Below are 24337 nucleotides of genomic sequence, written 5' to 3'. Positions count from 1 at the left end.
AACAACCCACAGCTTTCTGTCTTGTACTGCCATCATTGAGACTTTCCTTTGCCTGATTGCTTCTTTTTCAAACTAGTATTTCTGTGCAGCAGATTAGGTAGTGGGAAATGGGGCATGGGAATCGAAATTATTAGGTGTTTGGTAGTAGTTAAACAATGCTGAATGCTTAAAGATAAGACCAACCTTAATACTGCTAAAGCAGGGGCATGATTATTAGCATTTGAGGAGAAACTCTAGAGCCCTAAAGCCTTCCTTTTTTTGGTTGCAAGAATTCAGTGAAATTCAAACCCTTCCAAACTGCTGAAAGCCTGAAACGTTGGATAAGTATCGGCCACCTTGGCGATAGATTCATTAGCAGGGTACAGCTGTTGGGGGAAAAGATTTCAATACAGCTGTCAAGTTATCAGGCTGGGTGTTTTGAGTCATGACTCATGAACGTTTGCACAAGTGTTAAACTTCCCATCTTTTTCCTACTACAAACTTGGATATTGGGCCATTAGTCGGTTTTTTCCATAATTTTCGATGCTCCCACATCTAGCACTTTCAGACATTAGTGCAAGAGTGGGACATCGAGAGAATTGTAAGCTAGTTGTTATTGGCACTATTTCTCAGTTTTCACATTCAATTATTGGTTGTGTTGTCATAATATCGAACTCCTTTCTTTCCCTTACGGTCTGACGGAAAAAACATAAGACTTCGAAACATAGGAACCAGAATGAAAAAAAAAAAAATCAGACATGAAGCTACAGGAACCACTGGTTTTGCTTAAAGAAATTTACAAAGTCATTAGTCCAAAAAACTAAAGTGATTTTTCTGACAAGACATGGATTTAAAACCTGACACAATAGGAGAAACTTCTTTATCTAAGAAAAAAAATGGGGAAAAACCAACCAAAAATATGGTTTTCATAAAGGCCAGGCCATCTTTGATTCCACCGGCCTACTATCAGCTGGCGAGGTGGTTGAATTATTCATATATTTAAGTTCTAAAACAAAGTCTGCTTTACTTCCTATGCCTCTAATAATGCAACTCTTTAACATATATTTGCATATGCCATTTCCCCCTGTTTGGTCTTGTAACATAGCCTGGTCCTCTGGTCTTGTGAAACTAGACTCATATTAGGCAGCAAACATAATTAATGTTTAACTATTAGGTTAATGAGAAAGAAATATGCCAATCATACAACGGGGATTTCCTAAAGTTTGGTTCACTGAAATCTTGTCCAATTCAGAGAAATGAGAGCAATCTATAGTTTCACAGGATGTTGATAGGTAACCTCACCGACTTGAAGAATTAATGATACTAAGGTGCATGCATCTACACCTGTAGAAATGGTGAGCTGATTGATTAGAGGTTCTGTATATTGACAGAGTTCCTGATTATCCATAATGGTTGAAAAGACGCTCACTCTCTTGTTTCCATCATGGAAAATTGAATCAGCTCTTACCATTGAATTGCCATCTTCATCAGGCCAACATCAAAGATGTTTCCAGTCAGATAAAATGGACATCAATTCCCAATGAGTACAGATTCAGTTTAAGTCTGCTTTAATTGATGGAAAGGAAGCCATGACTCATACTTCTATTCCATTTTAGTAATTTTTTTTCGTTTGTAACAGTTCTTGAATCATCAGCCAGACTTTAGATTATCGAAAGAATCCAAGTTTTGAGTTCTATTTTCTTAACCCCTCAGAAAAAGAGAGTGAGTAATGTAGAAACCACTTGGGGGAGCCCCCACTAGATAAATGAAACAGACCGTCCAGCATAAACAATGGGAAACTTGCTTTGCTCCAGATCATTCCAAAGGGGCTTTTCCTCCACCAGATATTCCCTGACAAGTTACCATTGAATGTTTCTTTTTTCTTTTTTTTCTCTCCGCTCTTCCGCGTACTTGCCATCCGAATCTTTTGTATGTTAGCATGAACCTAACCCCTTCTAATTTACGACTACTACTTCACTTCTTTTTATCTGTCCATAACTTTTTTTGCTATAAATACGAGCAGCTCTCACTTATTTTCCATACAGAACCCTAAGCCAGAGACACTAGAAACAAAAACAAAGCTGTATTTCTAAGTAGTTCTCTAGCCATGGCCATGTCTAAGGCTTTGATTGCCTCACTTCTCGTCTCTCTCCTCCTTATTCAACTGGTTGAAGCTGATCAACTGGTAAAAGCTTGATAACTTTTGATCATCATTAACCTCTTTTGTTTTCCCGAATGGTACACACGATGAACGTTTTCTATTATTGCTATTTGCTAGTAAGTTAAGCTACATGTTCTTGTGAAATACAGGTGACGGATACAAGCAAGGAAACAAGTCCCCCAGAAAAAATTGGTAAAAATTTTCATCATATTGAAAAGAAAACTGTGTGAACTTTCTAGGTAAAGAAAACCCTTTTTGATATGCTATTTCTCTTTGGTTGACAGACTGCGGTGGAGCTTGCGCAGCCAGGTGCCGATTAGCCTCCAGGCAACACATGTGCAAGAGGGCATGCGGGACATGTTGCGCACGCTGCAACTGTGTTCCTCCAGGAACTGCCGGAAACCAAGAAATGTGCCCCTGCTATGCTAGCTTGACTACCCACGGTGGCAGACGCAAGTGCCCTTGAGTGCATCAAATGAATCCTCTCTCTGCCTGCCTTGACCATCATGATCATAAATCAACGGATGAGATGTGGTCAAACTAAATTAATGAAGTTTTATGAAGGTGTACGAATAAATAAAAGAATGCCCTATGTAAAGTAAAAGTCATGTACGTAAATGACTTGTTTTTCTTTTTCTTTTGTCTCTTTGGCTATATCGATATGATTAATGATTTGTTATATTGAGTGTGAAATAATAATGAAGTTTGTAATTCTCTTTTCTCTAATTGATGCTAGTTTTTTTATTGAATGGTTGAATGATTGTAATGATTCAAGTTCTTTTATCTTTGGATTCGGAATGATCACTAAACCATTAATGACTTGTTTAAGTCATTAATTGAGAACCTGATTAGTTAAGTCATTAATTGTTTAATTTTGTTTCCTGAAGACAAAAAATTGAGAACCTGGCATAGTATCAAGGACCCAAGCCTTAGGTAGAACGAGCTTGTTGGCCCAAATTCGTGTTGATCAGGCCTCTCCTAAGAGCTATTGGGCTGGGTAGACCTGGCCGCTAAGTGAGTCTATCAGAAGATCGAAACTTGAAAAGAGGCCATCAAGGCATCAACGCGTCGAAGAAAAAGGCACTTTCGAGACTCGTCTAAGCTTTTCCCATGTTTGAAGAGACTTTTCTCGTGTCGCAGCTGCTTTAAGCAGCCGTGAAAGCAAAGCAAAACTGAACCTGAAAAGCACTGTGCTAACATCCATCTCCTTCCCTTCTCCTCGTATTGCCTTCAAACGCTTATTTACCCCAGGCAGTAATGGGAGTTGGCACGTTGAATTGAACCATTTGAAGCAAACAAGGCATCCCAAAACAATGAGATACTTGAACGATTGGGAAACAACATCCATCAAGCAATTACCAAAGACCATTTATGACTCCACGTGGCTCTCTTGATGCTATTCGGAAGAAAGATGTTATCTGAAAGTTCTCTTCACATGACTTGATACCAACGAGGGAACGCGTCATGGGAATTAATTTCTGAAAATATTTAACAGCATAAACAAAAGTTGGATAGTCTTAACCCATAGTTCATATGGAAATAGAATATGATATAGTACATAGATTTATGTAATTAATATACCCTTTTTTACGTTTTTTGGAAACTTAATTACCAATCTTATTCCGTAGATGATCACTTCATGCATTTATTTGTTGGAAACTGACAAAATTGAATATATGAAATTAGGATGATAATGCCATATCCCATCATTACTCTAGCAAGGGTACCCCATGACAAGACCATCTCCGGACTGACCCATTGGCCTGATAGAGTGATACCTTTCGCTTTAAACATGAACCTACCTACCTTTTAAGGCTATAACTTTGTTAGGAATCCCCCCTTCCTTTCCTTTCTCGCTATAAATACCAGGCCAGGCCGTGTCTCTCCTCATCGTACTCAACAAACTTCTCTCCTAGAGTTTGTTTTACAAGTTACAGAAATCCAAAAGCAATGGCCATCTCCAAGACTCTTCTGGCTTCCCTTCTCATAGTTTCTCTTTTTGTACTTGGCTTTGCTGAGTCTGATCCAACGGTAGAAGCCCCATTTCTAAAAATGTTCTTTTATTTTGTTTCCAGGTTTCCTTTCTTACGCCAATACATTGGCTCGCTCATGCTTTACAGGTGATCACGAACATGGTAGAGAATGCTCTGACTGATGACAAAATAGGTAATTTCCTTCAACATCTCACAGTCCAATGAAATGATTCTGTTTTGATTAAACTTGATAAACGTAATATATATTGCTGTGTTATGTCTATGGTTTAGATTGTGATGGAGCTTGTGACGTGAGATGCAAACTATCGTCGAGGCCGAACCTTTGCAAGAGGGCGTGTGGGACATGCTGTGACCGATGCAACTGCGTTCCTCCTGGCACCTCCGGTAACTATGATGCGTGTCCATGCTACCGAGACATGACCACCCACGGCGGCAAACACAAGTGCCCTTAGATAGCTTCATACCACCTCTTGATCTGCATGGGTTTTGAACTCTAAGTAAACTATAGAATAAGATTTTGATAATAATCGCAATGTAAAAAAGCGTGGTTATAGTTACTTGCTTTGGCCTTATTTAATTATATCAAAGTAAAAAAGCATGGTTATAGTTACTTGCTTTGGGCTTAATTAATTATATCAAAGTTTCTTAAGTTTTGGGAGTTCTTCTACTTACACGTGCGTGCGTGTATGAATATATATCTCAAATTATTATCGATTTATATATTTGTGTATATATAAATATATATTTGTGTATATTTCGGTTATTATTTCAAAATTTTATTTCATCAATTTTTTTGCAGCTGATTATGTTGTCCAAATCAATTGAATTTGGACTTCTTTCTTGTGTAATCAATTAATTAATTAGAAAGTTACATAAAAAATTTATTAAAAAATAAAAATGTCCAAATCTAATTATAAATTTCGTAACGTTGGGTGAATTATCAAAATCAAGCCCTAAAGTTCTGGTTTTCCTTCCTTCTGTTTATTTTAAAAGATAAAGGAATTTATGAAGGAAAATTTCTCTTATAAATCTCTGCAATTGGTTTTAAATTCCATAAAAGAAACTTTAAGCTAATCGATGTTTAAAATTTTGACTTTATTTTTTAAACTTTTGAATTTCCCACAATTATGGGCAGAAATCAGTGATAATTTCTGCTTTTTCGTGGAAAAGAAATCAGAGGTAATTAATTAATTCCAAATGTCAACCATTTTGGCTTTCAATCAAAGGCTTTCCATTCCCAGGCTATAAATGGTAGTATGTACTTTGCTTCGGTCATCTTTCACTGTTTGTTCTTTTCTTCTGGGGAGTTGAGCTATGGAAAGTGTTGGTAGTAGAAGTGTTTTAAAAGTGGTGGTGCTTTCTTTTCTTCTTGTGCTAGTTGTAGCAAAAGATGATCTTCTTGGTCATTCCATACTTTCAGATCAGAACCCTTCAGCTCCAGAATCCCTTTCCCACCCTGAAATCATCCGTTATCCTCCAGGAACCCTAATGCCTCCTTTAACCATGCATTGCAAGGACAGGTGTACTTTGCTGTGCGCCCATCTTTATCTTTCACCCCTATATAAACCATGTTACAATGTCTGTGAGATCAGAGCTTGTATTCGGTTGTACTGATACTTCCGCACGGTCCATGTCTGTCAGTGTCACTCTCATTAAGAAATCTTTCGCATCCAACTCGTTTACACCTACCCTTTCTTCATATATTTCTTGACTTGATGATTTGTGGGTTTGCCTCCCAATTTTACTAAACAATTCTCTTGATCTGATTTTCCAGATGAAGCAGAAGCTTAATACTTTGTGATTTCCTGCAATCAGAAATGCGTGGATTAATAACTAAGCTAATTTGTTTTGTAAAATTGCTCTATTTATAATTATTCTTGGTAAAAGAGTAATTGGATCTCTTTGAATTGGATTTTCTTGTAATTTTATACCCGTCAAAGAATCTTCTCTGTTGTTTTCCTTCATTTTAATTTATCGGTGAATCAGTGTCATTTTCTGAATTGGGCCAGATTGGGCTTCGCCATCTTTTGAACAAGATCGATTGATCCTGAAAGAACTGTGACCCAGACGGGACTAACCATGGCGGGGTATGGCCTACATCCAGGCCTCCACCTGGTCTCTCCATTCCATTGCATCGTGGCCCACCGGCTTTTCTAGGTGCATTTGCTTTTTCGTTTATTTTTAGATTGAATTTAATAGAGTTTATGGTTGTTTTAATTTTTGCAATAAAATTTCAGAGTATAGGGAGGGAGGACGGTTGACCTGACAGAACGAATCCGTAGGTTTATCTAGGATTATCGTCCGGACTATAACTAATCTTTGATTATCAGTATTTAGTAGTTACATTTCTGTATTATTATGAACCAATTTTAATTATTATTATAAGAAATTAATTAATTTAATATTTGAGAATTTTAAGATCTATCCATCCAAAAGGGGAGCATTAGACCCTAGGGTGTGTAATTCAAACTTCAAAGCACGTTTGCTCTTCAAGAGTTGGTGAACAATCAATCAATCTAGGTAAAAGCATCAATCTAGACTTCACGTTTTGCCACTTTTTGAGATTTGCCATAGGCAGGACACGATAGTTTCTTTTTACTTTATTGGATTTTCAACTTCATTGCTGTAATCTTTTTGAGTTGCATATTGTCCATTTGTGCAATTATATTTTTCTCAATTATTTGTTCCAAAAAAAGAAACAAAATGAAGAAAATAAGCATAGTGTATCAATTTTAAGACTAGGCTTGTTTAGTCAACAGCTCAATGAATATACTAGTTTTGGTTTGTTTGGTCCCTCTTTTCAATTTGGACCATGAATTGTCTTATCACATTCAACATTCAATTTATTGGTCCGGACCAATGTTGCAATTAAGAACAGAAAGCTTTATTAATTTTATTAAGTTCAAGCTTAAGAAGCTTTGACGTATAGAAAGTTTGTATACAAAGCTAATTTTATTAAATTTAGATTAAGTAGCTAAAGACATATGTGAAGTAAATTTCTTATTCCTTGAAATTGATCCATGGAATTGCAACAAAGTTTGAACTGACAGTGGACCAATCTTGCACTAGGTTCATGATTTGGTCCCGCAAATAAGCCAAGATGGCTCGCCTTGTATTTATCAAGACCGACTTTGATTGAACCAAATATCTAATTGTTCTTGCTCGAAGCTTGAATTGAAATCTCATCGAATCTGGTCAGCTTAAGGGTGACATTGGGCCACTGCTCATTTCCACCATGCTCCCTTTGTCTTCTTTCTTTTTTCTTTATTACAAGAGTCTTGGCTCGAGGGCTATAATAGTCTAAAAAGATTTAGAATCAGGGGTGTTATGGTAAAATCCACTTCATCCACCTGATAAAAATCTATAAAATCACGCACCATGCATGACTTTGTGTTGGGGTGAGCCATGCTGAGGAGGAGAGAATCGAATTCGAATCAGTAGTCATCCATCGCCTGCTCAATGCCAACCCGATCAGATAATCTCCCGTCTTCTTCCTTTCCATTAACTCGGCGAGCCCCATCCTCTTGGGTCCTACACCTCGTGACTGTCAACTGTTTTTTTTTTTTTGAATTCAACTCTTTATTTGTATTCACTTTTTAACCACTTCATTCCCCCTCGCGTGTCTTCAACCATTTTACTACTACATTAAAAGCAAAAAATAGAGTAATAATCAAATTTTGTTCTTTTGTAAAATTGACTCGCATGTCTAAAATGGATCAATATTGATTGAATTGGATTTAATTTATCTTGTTGTGATTTTAATTGATTTTGATGTACAAGAATTTTAATTAAATCAATAAAAAATGTATCATTTAAAGTATAAAATTTAATAAATAGTATTACTATATAAAAAATTATATATTAATTCAATCAATTATACAAATTAATTTTGATTATTTTAATTTTCAATCGAATCCATCAAATGTTGACTTTAATAAATCACAGTCAATTGATAAAGAGAAATGTGGGTGCCACGTGGAGGCCATCCACGATAACTGCGATTACGGCCGTGGGATGAAGTATAACTTGAGTTTCAGTTACGCCATTTATTGAAAACACTGAAGTACACTTAACCGTCTGAGGGAGAATAATAAAGGAAGCCATCATCGAAGGGACAAAACTGACCTAGGTTTCACATCGATAACTAATGACCGTGGATTTTCCCATTAGGCGGTCTACAACGTGTCCGAGGCAACGAAATATGACGTGGCGGACACGTAGGACAAAGATAGCCTGTATGGAAAGGTAAAGATCGGACGGCTAAAGCAGTAGGCAAGAAATTAAATGGCGCGGATTAAAATGGAATGACGTGAGATGGGACTCGCAGTAGGCGTTGAAGTATAAATTAAATGAAAGGCAGTTTTTCTTTTGTGATGATGCATTTAAAAGCGAAATAACACAGAAAGAGAGAGAGAGCTTCGGGTTTTCCGTCTTTTGGGAGTTTGTAAGAAAAAGGAGAGAGAGAGAATGTGAGAGAAAGAGGAGAGAATGAGCTGCACACATGCTCGCGAACACTCGGGAATTCTGATGTGAATCTCTTAAACAAAAAGGTTGCCGGCTGCTCTGCCGCATTCATTTCCTTCTTCTTCATCTTCATCTAGTTTTCGTCTTCGGTTTTACTCTTCAATGGTGTTTTGGGTTCTGATCTATAAAAAGAAAGGAGGTTAAGACTGAAGGGAAAGTGAACACTGTGATGATATTTTGGATTTATCTTTTATTTTTTTGCTTTTTTTATTGTTTGGTTGAGAAAAGAGATTCGTTGCATTAATGAGCTTCTTTTGTAATTCAAGTTTGTTCAAAATCGTAAGATCTAGGCTAATTTTTCTTAGTCTTTTAAAGGATTTTTTTTCACGAGGTGGAACAGAGCTTTGCTTTTCTTGTGAATTTTTCTTTTTCTGTCTTTTGTACGCCATTTTTATCTCTTGCTATTACTTACACTCTCTTTTTTTTTTTTTCCTTTTTTTCTCTTTCTTACTCTCTGAGTGCTTTTTTTCACGAAGAACCTGATTCTCTGAACACGAGAACCGAATTACTTTTACCTTTTCTTTTGTTTTTTTCCCTCTATTTTTTATTTTCTTTTTTTAAAAAATAAATCTCTCAAGTCTCAACTTTGTATTCCTTTTGTCTCTGCTCTCTTCTCTCTCTGTCAAACAAAATGTCTCTTCTTTTTTTACCCAGCTTTCTCAGCTAGGGGGATCCTTTTAAGCTCTTTGCTAAACTAGCAAACAGAGAAAAAGAGAGAGAGAGAAACGGAGAGATTTCAGGCAGGGCAAGGCAACTAAATTGATTTATTTTCTCTTTCCTTGGAAAAAACAAAACCCAAACGCCACTTTTTCGGTTTTCTTTCCGGCTTACTTTTCGCTCATAGCTAAACCAAAAGAAAAAAAAGGAAAAACTCAATTCATTTCTTCTCCTCATTTTACTGAATTATGCAGAGATGCATTAAAACGAAGCTTTCTCTGACCTTTTATTTTTGTTTATTTCATATAATTGAAGGTGGTCTGATATTGCAGAAGAAGAAAGATCTGGTTTGAAGCTTTTTACGAGGTGTTTGGCGAGAGTGAATTTGGAATTTGGATCGGTTTTTTTTTTTTCTTTTAAACCGTGAAAGCCGTTTTCTGAAAGGAGCCGCCAAGCGTTAGCTAGATGTTGGTAATGTTATCATGAGAAATGGACAAGAGTCGAGACGTGAGGCGTGGAACGAGTAGGTTCTCGCGACAACAGGTTAATACTAACAAGCAACAACAATCTCGACCCAAACTCTTATTTGGTAAATTTACTCGAAAACCCCTCCCCTTTCCCTCCCTTGTCGTTTTCTTTCGTATTCTCTTTTCCTCCTTTTTTGCTCTTTTTGATAAGAAGAATTTAGTAACAGATAAATGGCTTTGTTTGTCCATTGATTTTGAAGGTTTTGCTGGTGGTGTTGGTGGTGGTGGGAACTTTGTTTGTTTAGAGAAAGCAAAGAGAGAGAAAATACGAAGACTGAGCAGCGTTAATGGTAATACAGGAAGTCACAGTCCCTGTCCCGGTAGCAACCAACACTGTGAAACTGAAATGGGCAGTTGTTGCTGTGATTTGTCTTCTGATAATAGAGAAAATCAGTGTCCTTCTCATTCACGGCACTCCTCTTCTCTCATCACTAATTCTACCAACAAGAGATTTAAGGTTCCTAAAAAGGTAATCCTTCATTCTTTTTAACACACTGTAACTAAAAGAAAATGTTTCTTAAATTTTTAAAGCTTTAAATTTTATTTATTTTTCTCTGCAGTTTTTGAATGACTGCAATGTCGTTGATCATGCCTCTGTTCCACGGAAGCTACGGTCAGGTGTGTAACTTGTGAATGAGAAAGTAGGAAGGGTTATTATTATTATTATTATAAATAAATGTACATAATTATTCTAAACGAGAAAAATGGAAATTCAATTTTTTTTATTTTTTTTATCTCTTTCTGTTTTTGTTTGTTCTTGTTTTTCAGGGTTTAATCAGCTTGTTGTCCTGTCGTTTTAAAATAAAGTTTCCATTTGATGGGGGAGTTGCTGGGAAGTTTCTCAATTTTTATTTTTGCTTTTGGATTAGAAGTTTAGAACTGAAGCGAAACCGAGGCTTTTTGCTTTTTCTTTTCTTTTTATGGACGCAAGATTCTTTTTGCTGTCCTTTTATAATTCTATTTATTATTATTATTTATGCTGTGACCTTTATGGTGTATCGATTCTTTTCAAGTAACTATACTATGTTGAGTTTTTGCCTCTTTCTATGTACTGAAGCTTTTAAAGGAGATACCGGAGTTTTCTGAATTTTAGACTTCTTTCAATGTAAAGAAAAAAAAGTTGAGGTAGATGGGATTAATGTTTTGGGATATTTGGTATTTCATTTACAGCCATGAAGAAGCGCAGTCGCGAGTCTATCTCCCCGCCTTCACCAGATTCACAGAAACTGAACCATACACTTGATGGAGTCGAATCGCATAAAAAGGATGGTGTAAAGAAACCCAAACTGAATTTGGTTGGTCAATGGTCATTAATTTCCAGGGTTGAGTTCTATTATCACTCCTTTTGAGTTCAGCATTTTTAGTTGAAGAAGTTGGAATTGCTTTTTTGTAGAAAGGAGGAGAATCTAATTGGTCCAGGAAGTCGACTGTTCCTGGGCCAATCACAAAAGATGAGGAAGAGGTTGCGGAGACCCTGTATGCTTTGGCAGGAATGTTCCCTGACAGTGACTCAATGGATAAGAATAAATTGAGTGGTGAAGCAATGGAAGTAAAACCTTCAGCTCCTCCAGAGGCAGTGGAGAGTCCTGTCACAGCAATTGAAGGTTTTAATCTACTTCTAACAATTTGGAAGAGTTTTAGCTTGTTTTTATCTGTCGTATAAGTTATTTAATTATGCAGTTAAACAAGAAGATACGAACTCAGTTTGCTGCCCACAAGCTGCTAAGACTGCATCCCCTATAGATGAGTCATCCCATGAAGCTGCTAAACTCAATTCTTTGAATGAACCTACTATTCAAGATCAGCCTGACTTGCCAGGCAGCAAAAAGTCCACTACGGAACCAGATATTTCTATTTCTCAAATGAAGCTGAATACTACCATCCCTTCCAAGGCTAAGCGTGAACCTGGTGCTGAGAAGTCATCTTGCTTTACTGGCAACTTTCATGTTCTCTCTGATCAAAGCTTAGAAACTGGGTGAGTACTTTTCTTCCAACTTACGCTCCCGTTTCTTTTCTAATGTTCTCTTCTTTCTTTCCTTCAATTTTTTATGTTTCTGCAGATTGAAGCAGCACAAGCAACAGGTGACCACTCCTTTTGAGAGAAAACCAGAAATGGCATTTGGGGTAAGCTTGACATCTAAGTCAAAATTAAATATTCCTTTATTGATCAAGCTCAAACTCATATGGATGCTTTGGGTTATTTCTAGGTCACTGCTTTTGAAAGCCAAATAGCACAGCAACGCATGATCAAGGAGCCCAAAAAAAATGGTAAATTCCAGCTTGCTAAGGAGCTTCCATTTCTATATTTAGCTTGATTTGATTTGCTATTTGCATGCTAACATTCTAACATTGAAACAACTGTGGTTCTGTATTGAAAGGTCTTGCATTGTGGCCAGGCTTGTCTTCTACAGTGCCCCTTGGTGCTCGGAGTCCTGGTTTTTCACAGTAATTCCTTTTACCGTCATATCTATCTGTTTTGATAACCATCTTTATGGCACCCCTCATACTTTTTACTGTATACCAGGCCATCAGCTACTAAAATTCCATCTTGGTTGGATGCCGCAATGTGCGGCCCCAGGCCATGCTCACTTGAAAGTGGTTCTTCAACTGGAAAGGTATACATGACATTTTTTCGATTGGCTCTTTTTGTCTGTTATAGGATTGGCATTTGCGATTTTAAGATGCCCATTGTCTCTACATTCATGAATGTTTCTGTTGAATTTCAAGCATCTAATCAAGTGCGTGGTGAATGATGAGAAGTATAGGTTTCAAAAGTCACCATGGATAAGAAGTCAATGAAGAGGTGTGCCGCTCATGTTTATATCAGTTGTATCATTCGTAATTTACAGATGCAAGACAGCGAAGACAGCATTCTTCAACAGTCTCTTCAGTTGAAACCTCATGTAGGATTAAAGAGAACAGCTCTTTTGTATCCTAACAATCGCAGTAATTTGAGAAATGGTATAAATGACACTACACCTAGCAGCAGTTCTGGCAATTCTGTTATTGATAGAAATTCTTGTGAAGCTAGAAGTGGTATTCAACAGCCAAAAATGCTCCATCAGGATCAGCCACAGGTTGCTTCAGCATCTGGGATGCACACTTCAAAGAAGCAGGTAAGGTCAACTATTGGGATTGCTTGTGGTTGTTTCTTTCTCCCCATCCTGATCACTCACTGTTTCCTGGCAGAGTTTCGATTTCTTGTCTTTATTGGCTGGAGACATCGGTAAGGAAGCTAATAATAGCTCTAATAAAGCTGGAAAGGGAATTGAATCATTGCCACAACTCCAAGTTCCTTACCTTCATTCACTTCCACCACATCAGCCACTCGTGCCTTTTTCAATACCCCCAACTCGTTATTCCTCCTCTGCTCACACAGACCAGCTTTCAACAGCAACAGCTGCACGGCAGGTTTTATTCTTTAGTCCTTTTTCCTTAAATTGCAAAAAAACGTTTATCTCAGGAGATTGAATTGAGAACCTTTAACATAAACAAGCATTGCGGCCGTCTTAGTTTATGAAATCATAGTCTGTGGATCACTATATGGGACCGTTGATAAGTGGATTATTTAGCTCGCACCCAGTTGAAGCCCCTAGGTCGCTGTTTAGGGCTATCACCAACACATTTTCTGATTGTCCTGTCATTTCTTGTGACGACAGTTTTGACTCTATGTTCTGGTACTTTACTGTAGGTCCAACTGCAGCTACCTCAATGTCTCAGTAACCCTTTCTGTGGCCCTCCTTACACAAGTCATTCAGGTGTTTCAAAACAACACCAACACCAGCAACAGCAACGACTTTGGGCAACTCACCTAGCAGCTCAGTACAGGCCTGCTGGAACTTCCGCAGTCTTGACCCAATTTCCAAGTTGGCAAAATGGAAAGCCCGAGTCTTCCATGTTGATGCCCTGTGCTCAAACTGTCATCCCTCCCCATTCAACACTAGATGCTGTCGGGCCCAAGTACCATACAGTCCCGCAACATTTACAGCCGATAATTGAGATTTCTTCCTCGTTTTCCCCTGCCAGAGTGAAAAGGCAAGACCACCACCATCTTCCATCCGTTTATGAAGGAACCAGCGGTGGTTTTCGCGCCGCCGGTGGGCCACCATCGTTGCAGTTACATTGCAATGAGCGCCTCTGAAGTAGAATGCCCCTTCCACTTATGACACACCGTAACATTATTTAATTCTTTCAACTGCACGCGAGACCCTCGTACTCATCCTTGACGTGATCAAAATAGCGAGGGGTTCATTTGATTGACCGCTCCGGATTCGGGCATGAAATAATGAGAGAGCTTGCTGGTGATCAGATGTTCGAATGGAAATCTCTGAGGTTGTTCGGTCCCATTTAAGATAAATTAGTACGAAGATTCCCGTCGAGTTCCCCTTTTCAAGACGGTATTTTAATGCCCATTGCCCCATTGTCACCTGCTTACAGTGAAAGATATCAAAAAAGGCTAATTGCGTATGCTTTAGGTTTAACCTTCGTCTCTGCCTCTTTTCTTCTTCTCTCACGTTTGCATCTTTTACTCCCAAAAAGATTTTCCCAACTGTAGTTATTCGCTTAATTCTCTGACCTATCTTTCTCAAAAGATTCGAGGAATAAGAATTAGGGAGAGAAAGAATATCATGCAATATCTCTATATGTTTCAGTTTGATAAAGAATATCATGCAATATCTCTATATGTTTCAGTTTGATGGTATAATTTTCCATCACTATTCTGCTGATTATTCAAGTAGAACGCTGAAATAACACGCAAATCAATTCCCCAAAACAAAATTTAGCACAAAATTACAAGGTCAAGTAACCTACTCAGATACATATAAATATCAAATGGACAACAATGGAAAACAAGAGAAGCTACCCCATTAATAACACGGGTTTCTTTTATATGCCTCCATAAAACATTGCACAAACAGTTGAAAGGGAAAAGAGGAGTCCTGGGACACTAGGTGTTTCAGTTTTCTGATGATACATGTAAAGAATTGGCTGTGCAAAACAGGTGAACGAGTTATAATAACACCCAAAAAAAAAAAAAGCAAGAATTGAGAAAAATCGACATGACTCTTTCGTGCAGAATCATCTTTACTCTAGCTTCTCCAGCTCCCCCATTCTCTCTATGATAGCCTGCAAAGTGCAACAAGACCAACCTCAATGCTAGTTTCAAAGCCATCAAATACTGTCATTGCTTCTTCAACAGGAAGGGAAATCCTGTTAAAAGCATTTAGCTAAAAAGAGATCTTATTGCCATCATTTTCAAAGACATGCAAAACAACTATGAGAATTACAAGACCAAATATGTGAGTTTACGTTTTACTCCAAAAGGAGAAATATAATAACGGTGCCACTGCTACAACTAACAATTAGAATGATAAGGATGATGATAGAGAAGTAGATAACCAACAAAAGAAGGCAAGCCAAAAAGATAGAAGAGGAAGAAGGAGAAAAGCTGCAAAGTTGATAAAATTAACCATACAACCATCAGCAAGAGATATAATAGTTAAAAGCTCTCCAGAGAAATGCAAACCTTTTTGCTTGTTTCTTGAAGCTCTCCAGCAAGAATGAATTCATCAAGTATCAGATAAACCTTCAAGAATTTCAAAGGAAAATGGTAAATTTTATTTGCAGAGTGATACAAGCATCAGCGACAATGCACACATTAACACTGACGGGGTGGAACATATACTCGGATTCATAGCAACAATAATCAAAGCTAACATGGTGACTACTCAATGATCAAATCAGCGCATGAACATTCCAAAAAATGAACAAACCAATGCCGACAAGACAGCAGAACTAACTTCCACAGACACAAGATATAAGATTGCAAAAAGTAATTGGACAAGGCAGCTAAAGAAGAGTTGAGAATCGAAATCAAAAACTTGATCAGATTAAAGACCCCTTCCAAAAATCGCATTGGAAATAAAGCAAATATGAAATAAAAAAACATCTTTTAGGTAATTGAAACTGGCAGCTTCATATGAATCCAGCAAGTAATGTTCATGCAAAAGTTAACAAAAAGTATCAGAGAAGTTAAACATACCTTGTGAAAATTAAAAACCAAGTCGAGCTCACAAACATTGCTGAAAAAATGGTCCAATATCTCCACAAATAAATGGATGCACTCCAAATATGCCAACTCATTATCCGTTATATCAACACACAATGAGAAAAACAAACCAGCATACCGCCTGTAGATTACCTTGTGCGTACGGAACTGCAACAAAAAATATGCATACAATCAAACATTCAGCAATTATTCCTAAAGTCTAGATCTTGTCCCCTGCTTTTGTATTTTTTCAAATTTCTTGCTAGTTTCTTTTGGGGTTCTCCAAAGCCATGATAACCAAAAAGAACAAAGAAAAAAAAAAGCTAAATAAAGTATAAGGAAATCACCAAAAAAAATGGAAACTTTTTGAACAGATTCAAAACGAGAATCGGGAAATTCACCTACCTCAACGAAATTAGTGAACTTTGGATCTCTGTTAACCACCAACCGATGAACCTGTAAACGAAAAAATCAATTAAAATTCAAGAACCCTAGGTAAAACATTCGCCCAAATTCAAAAAAGGGTCAAACATTTTCGGAATAATCAGAATACAGGACAAAAAAGGAATGTACTACCTCGTATTCGACCTTGTGCTTCTCGGAATCCTCAAGAGGAACATAGTATTTGGCTAGGCGAGTCTTGCCTTGCCTGTTTTGCAACAAAATGAATCGGATCTGCCATGATCAAAGATACACAACAAAGAGATCAAGAAAAATTTCAGATTTTTCTGTCAGGAAAAAGAAAACGTCGACTTCGGGGAAGAGAAAGAAGAGTTAAACAGATACAGTACGTACCATTGTTGGAACCCAAGGAGTTTTAGGAGTAAATGGGCAAAGAGCAAAAATCTAGGGCACGAAAATGGTACGAAAATGTTTTATTGTCAAAGTTTCTTTTTCTCGTTTCGCAATTGGTCGAAGGCTGGAATTGAAAGTTCACAAAGACGGCAATGAAACCTAGCGTGTACTCACGCAGACAGATAGACAGTTCGCTACGTTTATTTAACTTCGTTTTGTATCCGCTGATATGTTTTACTTTCAAATTACAAGTTTATCTTTCATGATTTGGAATAATTAAAGAGTTTACATACACTGAACCGTAATTTTGCCACCTCAGTCCAAAATAGTGTACAGTAGTATGATCTTATATTCACAAATTTGCCCCCCAAAAGAAATAATTACGATATAATAGCACATACAAAAACATTTATCTAGATGGTGGTACGAGAATTCGTCCCATAACTACATGGTGATACAAATACAGAGAGATGTCTTGATTTCACAATCTGGATTGAATTTCTGAACTTCTACTGTGTTCTACAGGCTGTTATTGTTCTTACCCAGATGCCTATAACAATTATATTACAAAACTGCAACTGCTTTGGAGAAAGATAAAATACATGGCAAATAGTTTTTCCCTTGTGGAGACTATGAGGTTGACCTGCCTAATAATCGTGGTCATACTGGGAGTTTGTAGCAGCCAAGAGTGCGGCTCCAATCCCAGAGCCATCCTTCGAATGCTCTATGATGATGTTCTGAGATGTTTCAGGTCCAAGCAGCTCTGCGACTGCCTCTTTTATGTATCGTCTGCACTGGGGGTAGCGCTCATACAAGCCTCCATCCATGGCCACCACTGTTCGTTTGCCGAAGACGGCACTTTTTGAATCTTTCCCTAGCTTTTGGAGAATCCCAACTATTCCAGCACCGGCTAAGCGTCCAGCCCGCTTCACGATAGTGTCGCACACCTCTATGACAATCTTCCTTGAATTTAGGTTGGACTCAACCTGATTGCAAGAATGGAAGAGAATTAAGCATGGAGAAAATGCTTCAACATAAATTTGCCATACATGATATTTATTTTCAGAAAATGGAAGCTGCAGTTCACAAGGGCAGAGCAATCATGAGAAATTTACCCCGACAACATCATATAGGATTGATCCAACAGTCTGCAGATCGTCTGCATTGTCCTGCTGCATTGCAGATAAATGTGGGGTTCTACAGATCACAATTCAAAATATAATTCAGTAAGACAATGTCTAGAGAGTCATTTTGATGAAATATCAGATGACTGTGTATGTTAATAAAGGGAAAACCATGTCTGTTAGGTCTTTTGGTAACTTTGGCTTTCAAAAAATGCTTTAGACTTCAAGGCTTTAGCTAGAAAAATAGAATTATCAAGCAATTTTACTTACTACTACACCAATTCACAACGTGATTATATATACAAATTCCACAGCATCCAATCAACATGAAGTTTCAAATTCTTGGCTCTAATATTTTGAAGAAGAATTACACGAGTATAAAAGGCATGGATAGTTTTTCGGGCACGGATTCACCAAAAAGAGCACCTTCTTCAGCCATATTCAGCAGAGCTCTTCGTGCAATTTCACCAAGGTACATTCCAGAGATTGTCTTCTCAAATATCTACAACAACATATGAACAACAACTAATACATCAGACAGGCGGTATTTGAATGGTAGGAGTTAACATAGAATAATATGACAGCAAAACTTTGAGTTTGCCTGCTCCCCAGGATTGATGCTAGCAGCATCCATATCTCTATCAAACACTGTTAAAGGAAGGCCTTTTGAGAATGCTCCCCACTCAAGGTTGACAATCTGTACAAGGGAAATGTCCACAAGGCTTGAATGAGGATTATGATTATCAAATAAGCACATACAGAGAAAATAGGGGACACTCTTACTCACCGTTCTTCCAGATGGAGAAAACTTGCCTTGCATTTTAGGGATAGCATCCATCCGTTCTACATAGCAAGCATTTGTTCCTGTACCCAAAATGACAGCAACCACAACATCATCATCCCAGTATCTAGCTCCAGCCAAAGTTCCCACTGCATCATTCACCTACTAAGCGTAAATTAATTAGAAACTGATTCTATATTGATCTAGAATAATTTCGAATGACAATAACGTAACAAGAACATACCAGCGCAGACACTCGCATATCTAATCCTTTCCTATCCATAGCTTCGTTTAAGCAAGCAACCACATCTTTTCCAGCCTGCATAGAGTTTTCCAACATGCAAGTATGGGCATGAATGTCAAAGATCAAGTCGAACTAACATAAATTACAAATTCTCCTACTTCCCAAGATTCAATCGGTTGAGTAACATGTACTGCACTATTACTAACAGCACAATGTAGATCATGGCCGTGACTTTTAAAGGTCCAAACCCCAAAAAATAGAATACAAACCGTTCCTGAGACTGCAAAACCCTTGGTCCACTTCATCAGTATTCCAGAATCAATGGATGTCTGCTTCACAGGGAAAGAAAAAGTGAATCCAATTTCCCTTTTCCTTCCAGGAGGTAAGTGAAATTTTCCACCTTCTTGTTGCGCAAAATTTGCCAGCACAGAAGCAATAAAATCAAATAGCTCCTACAGAACCAAGACATACCACATTTACAAACAAATTGCCTATGATGTAAGAGATCAAACGTTCTCATAAAACTTAAAAAAGGGGCAGACCTCAGAGGTACCAAACATGAGTTTTTCAGGAATGGTTACTTGCTCGAATTCAGTGGCGATCACGCGCTCTTCTTTGCCACCTAACTGAACCCTTAGCACCCGGAAGTTGGTTCCTCCAAGATCCAACGCATAAAACAATCCTTTCTCGTTCCTTTCAACAACATAACTCTGTTTTTCAGCTTAAATAAGAAAACCAAGTTAAAGTAAAACGAAACTAACACCTTGAAACTTTGAACAGACGTACCCAGTAGGCAAGCTATCAACGTAGCTGAGGATCATCTTGAGATCGCTACCGCCATCAACAGCAAGGCCAGCATGCATATCAGTGGACATGGAATCCGCCACGTGGCGAAGAACTGGCAGAGGAGTGGCACAGTCACTCTGTAGCTTGGTCAACATTGGAGCCACTGAAATGGTGCTAGATCGGACGGCCATCCTCGTCCGAGGCACCCCCCTCGTGGATCGTTTGATGCGGAACGACGGCGTTGCGGTTGTGGTTGCAGCGAACGACATTGCAGTTAACAAACAAAGATCAAAAACCAAAGAACGAAAGTAAAAAAGAGAAAAAGGTACAATCTTTTTAAGAGGTTGAGATGTAGAAAGAGAAAGAGAGAGCTGCCCGAAAAGTGTAGAGTTGGGTCCTAAAACTTTATTTTTATTATATTAAAAAAATAAATAATTGCACTAACAAAGTTTTTTTCCTTATTATAATAAACCGTGAATCAACTAACAACCTAACGGTTTCTTTACCTCCCAGGTGGAATTGGATAAAGAATAAAGCATAATTGGGTTTTTCCTTGAATGCAAAGACGCAATATTTTTTCTGGGGTTTGGGCGGACAAGACGATGTTGACACGACATCTCTTCTTTGTTGCTGTTCGGTCAATCCAATTTTCAGGGTGTTTTTTATTTGTTCTCTTGGGGATATTCTCATATGCGATTGAGTACACGATAAGAAGGAAACTACTGCAGATAGTGACTGAGTTTTGATTTGTACTTGGCTCATTCTTCGTATAATTTGGGCAGGGATTGAGTTCATATGTCCACTTTAAATGTTGGGGCAGTGTCGTGGGAATGTCGTGTATTGATTAGTTTTCATCCAAATTGAGTCTTAAAGAGGGAAACCATGAAATTTAATGGACTATCCTTTTTGGGATTCATTAGGAAAAGCCTAAGAGATCAAAGAGACCATTGAAAAGGGTAACTGTGATTAGAACCAATGAGAACTTGTGAAAAAAATCAGAGGAAGGAGGCCAGTTATCTGCTAGAGAAGGGCCCATCCATGTGTTAGCCAGGGGGGCCCTTCGATCCGTTGGGTATAGTTAAAGAGTCCCTCTCTCGCGCCTAATAAAATAAGAGGCAGCAAAATTTCACAAAGACCAAAACCCATCCAATCCACCCCCACCAGCTACACCTTCAAATATAAACAGAATTCCAGTGAAGTGGACGCGAAGTAACGAAGCTCCCTTCCCACGATATTTCTTTTGCTTCGCTCCCCAACTGGCCGTATCACATTCAGGCTAATTGTAATTTGTAAACCACCCTCTCCATAACCCCTTGCCAGTCTTCCTCTTCTCATATATCCTGGTTAACAGGGTTCACTCGTTGCCTACTTTCGATATTGGTTCCCTCTTTCATTTCTCTGCCAAAGGTGATGAGCATGGACGGTGAAGGGGGAGTTGTGATGATCAAGAGGGCAGAAATCGATACGAGGGCACCCTTCAGGTCTGTCAGAGAGGCCGTTGCCTTGTTCGGAGAGAAAGTTTTAGCTGGTGAACTTTATTCCGCCAAGCTCAAGGAGGTAAATTCCGACTGTTTCTTTCTTTCCCCTTTCAAATTACCCAGATAGATATTCTCTTTCTATGTTGTTTTGGTAGCCATGCTTGAGTAGTTTGATTTGAGGTTGCCACTTTGGAGCACTGAAAATGTTTCAATTCAGTCAAACAACTGGATATTGTGTTTTACCCTTTAAAATTATGTTAAGTAATTCGTTTGAATGCATTGCGGTTGATCATTTTTTCCTTAGATCAAAATTGCAAACAGTTATGTCTGCTTTTCTTGCATGCTAGATCAAGTAACTGTTTCTACTGTCCCTAGATATGCTTGCTTGTGGCTGAGTGCAAGTGTTAAAATTAAGCTGTGGTGCTCCCTATGGTTTTTGGCTTTATCATGTGATGGCATACAGGTGTAAAAATAACTTATTCGGGTATAAAATAATAGAATATAATAATAATTAGGTTGTTTAAGCTTTATTAAGGAATCAATCTCTGACTCTTGATGAAGATATCTCCATTCCCCTTCTAGAATATCTGAACATATTGTTAATACTTTAGAAAGGGAGTATTATCCAGCAAGCAAGCAAGTACCTACTCTGTCTAGTCTATCAGTTTCCATGGAAAGGATCGGTAGTCTTCTAAATTCATCAATCTCTGGGAATGTTCTCTCTTCTCAAGTAACTAATTTACTAAGTTTATATCTGACAGATGCATGGTGAAGCGAGTGGAACTGGTCCTTCCAGGCTGGGAACTGTGGCAGCTGAGCTCGAGGAGACAAAACATAACCTTCAAAAGGCCAGAGAAGAAAGTATGCTTATGGCGAATTGCCTCTCTTCTCTTAAAGAAGAGCTTGAACAAACAAAGAGGGAGCTCCAGCAAATGAAGGAACGAGAATCCGAGAAACTGATGATGGAGTTTGAGATTGAAGATGTCAAGATTGTCTCAGACTCCACAAAATTCGAAGTCAAGAAAACACAAACATCTAATGAAGAAGGAACAGAGTTTCAAAAGAAGAGATACGTGACATTCGCAAATCCACCTTCTTTGGCTCAAGTCATTGTTCCACAAGGTGTCGAGAAACTCGAGAGACACCCTTCACTCAGAAAGAAGAAGAAGAAGCCATTGATCCCTCTGATTGGAGGCATATTTTCCAAGAAAAAAGGAAGCCCAGAAGTTGCATTGCCGAGAAGTCCCTGAATTAATTCCATAGTTCGAACATAATACTTTCAGTTCCAACAAATAATTATCAACTGAATTTTACTCGTTCTTTTTGTCAAGTTCCATATTTCTTTTCAGTTTCTTTTGTATGCACTTCTAGCAGCACACCGCATAAGCAGGCTGTGGATGTTTTATGAGAGAGTCGTGAAATAAAGTTCACACAGATCATTTCATTTTCTACCTTGTGGCAAATTTCCTTACCAATTGCTCCCAGTTATACTCATAATCTGACTTAACCTGTAAAAACTCCAAACACCAAAGCTTAGAATGAGGAAGAACGGGTACTAACTGCTAGGCTACCGGCTTTTGTAATTGTTAAAAATCGTCAGATCGACATATGGGTGCAATCAGCTTACAATTATTAGGAGCTTGCGTCGGGGTCCGGGGAGGGCAATCACATATCTTGTTGCCGCTATCAGTGCTTGAATGTAGTTTCTGTATGGTCCATAAGAGGGTGAGAACAGATACTCCAGAGGCCACATTGATTAGATTTGAGGACCATTTATTTAGTTACAGTAATAATACAAGAGACAGACACCAACCCAAAATAAACATCAGCAGCCCCGGGCTCAGAGTTAACGAACTGGCCCACCCTCATAGTTGCTTAACTAGCACATAACATCCTCCTTTCCCTGTACATAAACTCTGCCATCTACCATTTTACTTGCCCAAAATCAAAATGATAAATAACAATGACTAAAAATCTTCTATCAGTTTTCAAAGGAAAGGAATGGGTTTGAGAATTGACAGCGAAATACTGATTTATTCACTTTCATTTTTGTATTAGGAGGAGGGGGAAGGACTCAAGTAGCCCAGTTGGCCCATTAAAATGTTTGGGTCCAAGAAGTGGTTAAACTCTTTAGCCTCTGCTTGGAGCCTCGGGCCGTAGGAAGCCTCAAGAAACCTGATGGAGATCAAAACAAACAAAAACATTTTCACATGAAGATTATCCTCAATGTGCAAACAGAGAACAAACATTCCAAGCTTCCAATGTCTCTTTTCTATCGTAGATTCGTAACCCACGAAGGAAGGGAGTAATCAAATACTTTCAAGAACCTGCTATGTATTGTAAAAAGAAAGAAAGGAAAGAAACTTCAAAGTAAAAGACAAGAAAATGTAATGGAGGGGAGTAGCAGCCAAGGTTATAATTTGATGATCAAACCAAAACATCGGATTTCCGACCATCCATAATCCCCTCTTGGGATGACTTGTTAAAGAACTCAATGCAGTCAGCAATGGCCTCGGTGTAGTGCGAATGGGACGAGTAATACGAGCTGCATGAAGTCTTTGGCGGATCGAACCTGTCGCAGTTCGTTTGCTTGGGAGCCATGCTGGACGTGCCAGAAGATCCGCCAGAAGGAAGAGAAAATATGAGCCGCATAAGAATCTTCCGGAAACGGTTAAAGAGCTTCATTGCAGAGAAGTTTAACTTGGGAGAGAGAGTGCTGGCTTGAGCTTGAGGGGTATGGTGTCGGTCTAGGGTTGCACAGCCCCTTACTTCAATGGCAAAGCTCTCTCTTTGAGGCCTGTACATTGTTAAATTTGTAGTAACGGGATTGGTCTCTCTCTCTGGTTTGTCTTGCCAGATGCCCTCCGGGAAGTGTACTGCTATCATGTGTGTCGTTTGATTGTGAAGATATAAAAAGGGCGAGGTTCTCAAAAGGTATGTGTTTATTCTATTTTGGAAGGCTCAAAGTGCATATTGAGAATGGAAAAAAGATGTTGGCAAAGACCATGTGCCCAAATCATTTGTATTGGGCTTCCCTTGTCCTCACAATGCAGTTTGTTTATTCCCAAGTTCCTTTGATTGATTATCTTCAACTACAAGCAGGAGTCCAAGAAAAATAAGACGAGGCACTCATTAATCAACTTTCAATTTATAACCTTCTAATTGATCCGAGGACCACATAGATGAATGAATTTCATTTGCAATTTAACATTCAAGCCAAAGGGAAAAGGAAGTTAAA

The 24337-nt window shown here is 38.3% G+C and overlaps 7 protein-coding genes across 10 annotated transcripts; 4 read left to right on the top strand and 3 right to left on the bottom strand.

The window, feature by feature from the left end:
- Window positions 1826-2883, top strand: LOC18591552 (gibberellin-regulated protein 1). The gene is made up of 3 exons (XM_007017739.2): window positions 1826-2164; window positions 2290-2332; window positions 2425-2883. Exons 1-3 carry the CDS (start codon window positions 2087-2089, stop codon window positions 2604-2606), a joined length of 303 nt encoding a protein of 100 aa, XP_007017801.1. The 5' UTR covers window positions 1826-2086; the 3' UTR covers window positions 2607-2883.
- LOC18591551 (gibberellin-regulated protein 11) lies at window positions 3991-4852 on the top strand. Its single transcript, XM_007017738.2, has 3 exons — window positions 3991-4171; window positions 4261-4306; window positions 4405-4852. The coding sequence occupies exons 1-3, from the start codon at window positions 4091-4093 to the stop codon at window positions 4584-4586; spliced, it is 309 nt and encodes a 102-aa protein (XP_007017800.1). The 5' UTR covers window positions 3991-4090; the 3' UTR covers window positions 4587-4852.
- On the top strand, window positions 8505-14478 carry LOC18591548. 3 transcript variants are annotated; one of them, XM_018125823.1, is made up of 14 exons: window positions 8505-8684; window positions 9631-9904; window positions 10043-10311; window positions 10403-10460; window positions 11013-11137; window positions 11236-11446; window positions 11535-11817; window positions 11903-11966; window positions 12050-12110; window positions 12221-12287; window positions 12367-12457; window positions 12608-12958; window positions 13032-13253; window positions 13534-14478. In XM_018125823.1, the coding sequence occupies exons 2-14, from the start codon at window positions 9805-9807 to the stop codon at window positions 13981-13983; spliced, it is 2352 nt and encodes a 783-aa protein (XP_017981312.1). In that variant the 5' UTR covers window positions 8505-8684; window positions 9631-9804; the 3' UTR covers window positions 13984-14478. The 3 variants fall into 3 exon arrangements, with proteins under 3 accessions (XP_017981312.1, XP_007017796.2, XP_007017795.2); XM_007017734.2 differs by having other exon boundaries at window positions 11523-11817; XM_007017733.2 differs by having other exon boundaries at window positions 8511-8684; window positions 9648-9904; window positions 11523-11817.
- Window positions 14634-16878, bottom strand: LOC18591547 (AP-2 complex subunit sigma). The gene is made up of 6 exons (XM_007017732.2): window positions 16687-16878; window positions 16468-16566; window positions 16297-16347; window positions 15886-16059; window positions 15370-15429; window positions 14634-14969 (listed from the first exon to the last, which is right to left on the bottom strand). The coding sequence occupies exons 1-6, from the start codon at window positions 16687-16689 to the stop codon at window positions 14928-14930; spliced, it is 429 nt and encodes a 142-aa protein (XP_007017794.1). The 5' UTR covers window positions 16690-16878; the 3' UTR covers window positions 14634-14927.
- Window positions 17046-19996, bottom strand: LOC18591546 (hexokinase-2, chloroplastic). Of its 2 annotated transcripts, none has more exons than XM_007017731.2 (9): window positions 19622-19996; window positions 19378-19528; window positions 19105-19287; window positions 18836-18910; window positions 18598-18753; window positions 18412-18507; window positions 18182-18312; window positions 17802-17883; window positions 17046-17672 (listed from the first exon to the last, which is right to left on the bottom strand). In XM_007017731.2, the coding sequence occupies exons 1-9, from the start codon at window positions 19888-19890 to the stop codon at window positions 17334-17336; spliced, it is 1482 nt and encodes a 493-aa protein (XP_007017793.2). In that variant the 5' UTR covers window positions 19891-19996; the 3' UTR covers window positions 17046-17333. The 2 variants fall into 2 exon arrangements, with proteins under 2 accessions (XP_007017793.2, XP_017981313.1); XM_018125824.1 differs by having other exon boundaries at window positions 17474-17672; window positions 18237-18312; window positions 19622-19972.
- Window positions 20759-22550, top strand: LOC18591545 (WEB family protein At1g75720). Its single transcript, XM_007017730.2, has 2 exons — window positions 20759-21178; window positions 21861-22550. Exons 1-2 carry the CDS (start codon window positions 21032-21034, stop codon window positions 22347-22349), a joined length of 636 nt encoding a protein of 211 aa, XP_007017792.2. The 5' UTR covers window positions 20759-21031; the 3' UTR covers window positions 22350-22550.
- On the bottom strand, window positions 23487-23962 carry LOC18591544. The gene has a single exon (XM_007017729.2). It carries the CDS (start codon window positions 23902-23904, stop codon window positions 23527-23529), a length of 378 nt encoding a protein of 125 aa, XP_007017791.2. The 5' UTR covers window positions 23905-23962; the 3' UTR covers window positions 23487-23526.

This window comes from Theobroma cacao, chromosome 8 (genome assembly GCF_000208745.1).
Source record: "Theobroma cacao cultivar B97-61/B2 chromosome 8, Criollo_cocoa_genome_V2, whole genome shotgun sequence".
Lineage (NCBI taxonomy): Eukaryota > Viridiplantae > Streptophyta > Magnoliopsida > Malvales > Malvaceae > Theobroma > Theobroma cacao.
Note: the sequence above shows the minus strand (reverse complement) of the source record. Positions and strands in the feature narration are given on the sequence as shown.